The 2430-nt window shown below is 58.3% G+C and overlaps 1 protein-coding gene across 1 annotated transcript in view; it reads right to left on the bottom strand.

Moving 5' to 3' along the window:
- Positions 1 to 717, bottom strand: part of CAMKK1 (calcium/calmodulin dependent protein kinase kinase 1) — a 40938-nt gene extending 40221 nt beyond the window's left edge. The window contains exon 1 of the mRNA XM_069083681.1: positions 597 to 717. Within this exon, the coding sequence (XP_068939782.1) occupies positions 597 to 613 (17 nt within the window). The 5' untranslated portion in view covers positions 614 to 717. The remainder of the gene's footprint in view (positions 1 to 596) is intronic.
- Positions 718 to 2430: the final 1713 nt, after the last annotated feature.

Below are 2430 nucleotides of genomic sequence, written 5' to 3'. Positions count from 1 at the left end.
GGGAGCCAGGAGCTCCGGGGGTCAGACAGGGGGAGAGCCAGGAGCTCTGGGGTCAGACAGGAGGGGAGCCAGGATTACCAGGTGTCAGACAGGGGAAGAGCCAGAAGGAGCACTGCAGAAGCCCAGGGAGGGGAGAGTCCCGGAGGAGGAGGGGCCCAGCAGCAATGGCTGCCTTGGACCTGAGACCCAAAGGATGAGGCTTGGGAAAGGGCCAGTGGCTTAGCCAGTGAGGAGGCCAGAGGGCTAGGAGCAGTTACCAGAGAAGCTCTGAGCAGAAGGCCCAGAGAAAGGGGCTTGGAGGCCAAAGCAGGTGCTGGCCTCCTGTCCCCACCACAATCCCCAGCCTGTTGTCACGCTGACACACCCACCCCCTTGTGCTCTGGGGGCCCACCCCCCATCCCAGTCATCATCATTCCCCAGGCACCCACGGAGGGGTCCAAGGACCACAGGTGTCAAAGAGAGCAGGGGGCTTGGAGGCCATCCAAGCTATCCATATTACAGAGGAGGGGACTGAGCCCCAGAAAGGGAAGCAACAGGCTGGAGGCCAAACAGGCAGTGATTCTGCACCAATCTTTCCAGCAGCAGGGACTCACTACCTTATGGAGCAGGCCATTCTCCCATTAGATTGAGGCCGTGTCTTCGGCCGCCTAGGCTCTGGGTCTGCTCTCTCTGCTGTGGGGCGACATCTTGTACCACCCCCACCCCCACCCCCACACCCGTCCTAAGAGCTGGGCCCCTCTCCCAGAGCCCCACCCTTTCCTCTGCCCTGCCAGCTGTAAGCTGCTTTACTGCCTGGGGGAGGGGGCCGAGCCATCCAAGCAGTCCTTGACTCACGCCTGGATCCCATGAGCATAACAAACTGCGGTCATGACAACCCCTCTGTAGCCTAGGCCGACTCATAAACACCGCCTGGTACCACAAACGACAGCAGGCCCCACCCATCCCCACCCGCTCCTGGTTTCCTTACTTGCACGGAATGTTCCTCTGGAGAGTCGAAGGCCAGGCCCCCGCCCATCAGCCCGGTGCCTCCTGGGGCACAGAAAGGAAGGGATCACAAGCTCTGAGCCTGAGAGACAGAACTTCAGAGGCCATCTGGTCTACACATCTGCCCTCCCCCCATTTTACACATGAGAAAACTGAGGCCAGGTTCAGCCAACCACTAACCGGCAAAGGCAGGATTCAAACCCAGGTCCAGCACACTTGGTCCAAAGGCTCCCGGCTCTCCAGCCAAAGGAGACCTAACAGTTCACCCACCACAGCACATGTCTAAGGGTTGAGTCGGACCAGGCAAGGCTGCAGGCTACCAGTCGGAGGTAGCCGACAAAATCTGACGCCTGGTGTGGAATGCCATTCTAAAGGCTCTCAGAGAATCAAAACCAGGACCTCAGAAGTCTGGTTCAACTCCCCGTCAAAACAGAAATGCTCTCAACAACGTCCTTGGCAGAAGTGTGCCATACTTCAGTGTGAATACCTCCAGAGTCGGGAGCTCACTACCTTATCCAACGGGCCATTCTTTAATTAGACTGATTCCCTCTGGCTTCTGCCTCTTGACTCGGTATCTGCTCCCTCTCCTATGGGACAGCTTTTCGAATACTGCCCCCCACCCGGAGGAAACAGGGCTCCGAGAGTTTCTGTGACTTTCAGAGGATCCAAGCAGAGGAGCTCGGGCTTTGCCCAAAGTACCCGCTGGTGTCTCCATCACGAGTCTTGACAGGACTTCTCGGGCTCTCTCTACATGGTGAGTCAGTATGGAAAGGTTTCACTTTGGGAAAAATGAGTAACATGGAAAAGCTGTGCAAGGAATCCTGAGGAGCCTGCCCCAGCCGCCAAGCACAGCCCGGACTTCCCACTGGGGCCACTGGCTCTCTGCGGACCTCGCCGGCAGCCAGTTGTGCGCTGGGGCCTTTCGGCTCTGCCAGGCACCAATCTGACTTTCCTGGGAATCGGCTGTAATCCGATTAAGCTCATAAAGAAAACCTGGCGCAGTTTTGCCAATGGGAAAGAAAACGAACACCCGCAAGTATGGACCAGCCTTCGGGACGCGGAACTCTCGGGAAGGATGACGCCCTGGGCTGCTGAGACCTCCTATCTCCCTTCCTAAAAATAAAGACAGCAAAATCCCCACAAACGAAAAACACCTAGCGGAGGCATTGGGCGGAAGACGGCACCTTGGGGGCGGAGCTGCAGGCCGGCCCAGCCACCAGGGTGGGGGGTGGGGGCGTCAAACCTGAGCGCACCGGCCCAGGCCCCTGACCCGGCGATCTCACCTGCCCCAAGACGGACAAAGAGAAGGAAAGTTCCTCTAGAGGCCCCACCAAAGCATCCATCCCAGCCCTTTGGGGGGAGCGGAGAACTGCAGAGGAAGGGGGTGCCCATCGATTAGGGAATGGCCCATGTACCATTGTGCTGTAAAACGCAGAATGTCAGCAA

This window comes from Petaurus breviceps, unplaced genomic scaffold, assembly GCF_028583685.1.
Source record: "Petaurus breviceps papuanus isolate PSGF00001 unplaced genomic scaffold, PetGlider_PUasm1.0 173, whole genome shotgun sequence".
NCBI classification, from domain to species: Eukaryota; Metazoa; Chordata; class Mammalia; order Diprotodontia; family Petauridae; genus Petaurus; species Petaurus breviceps.
This window is presented reverse-complemented; position numbering and strand designations above follow the sequence as displayed.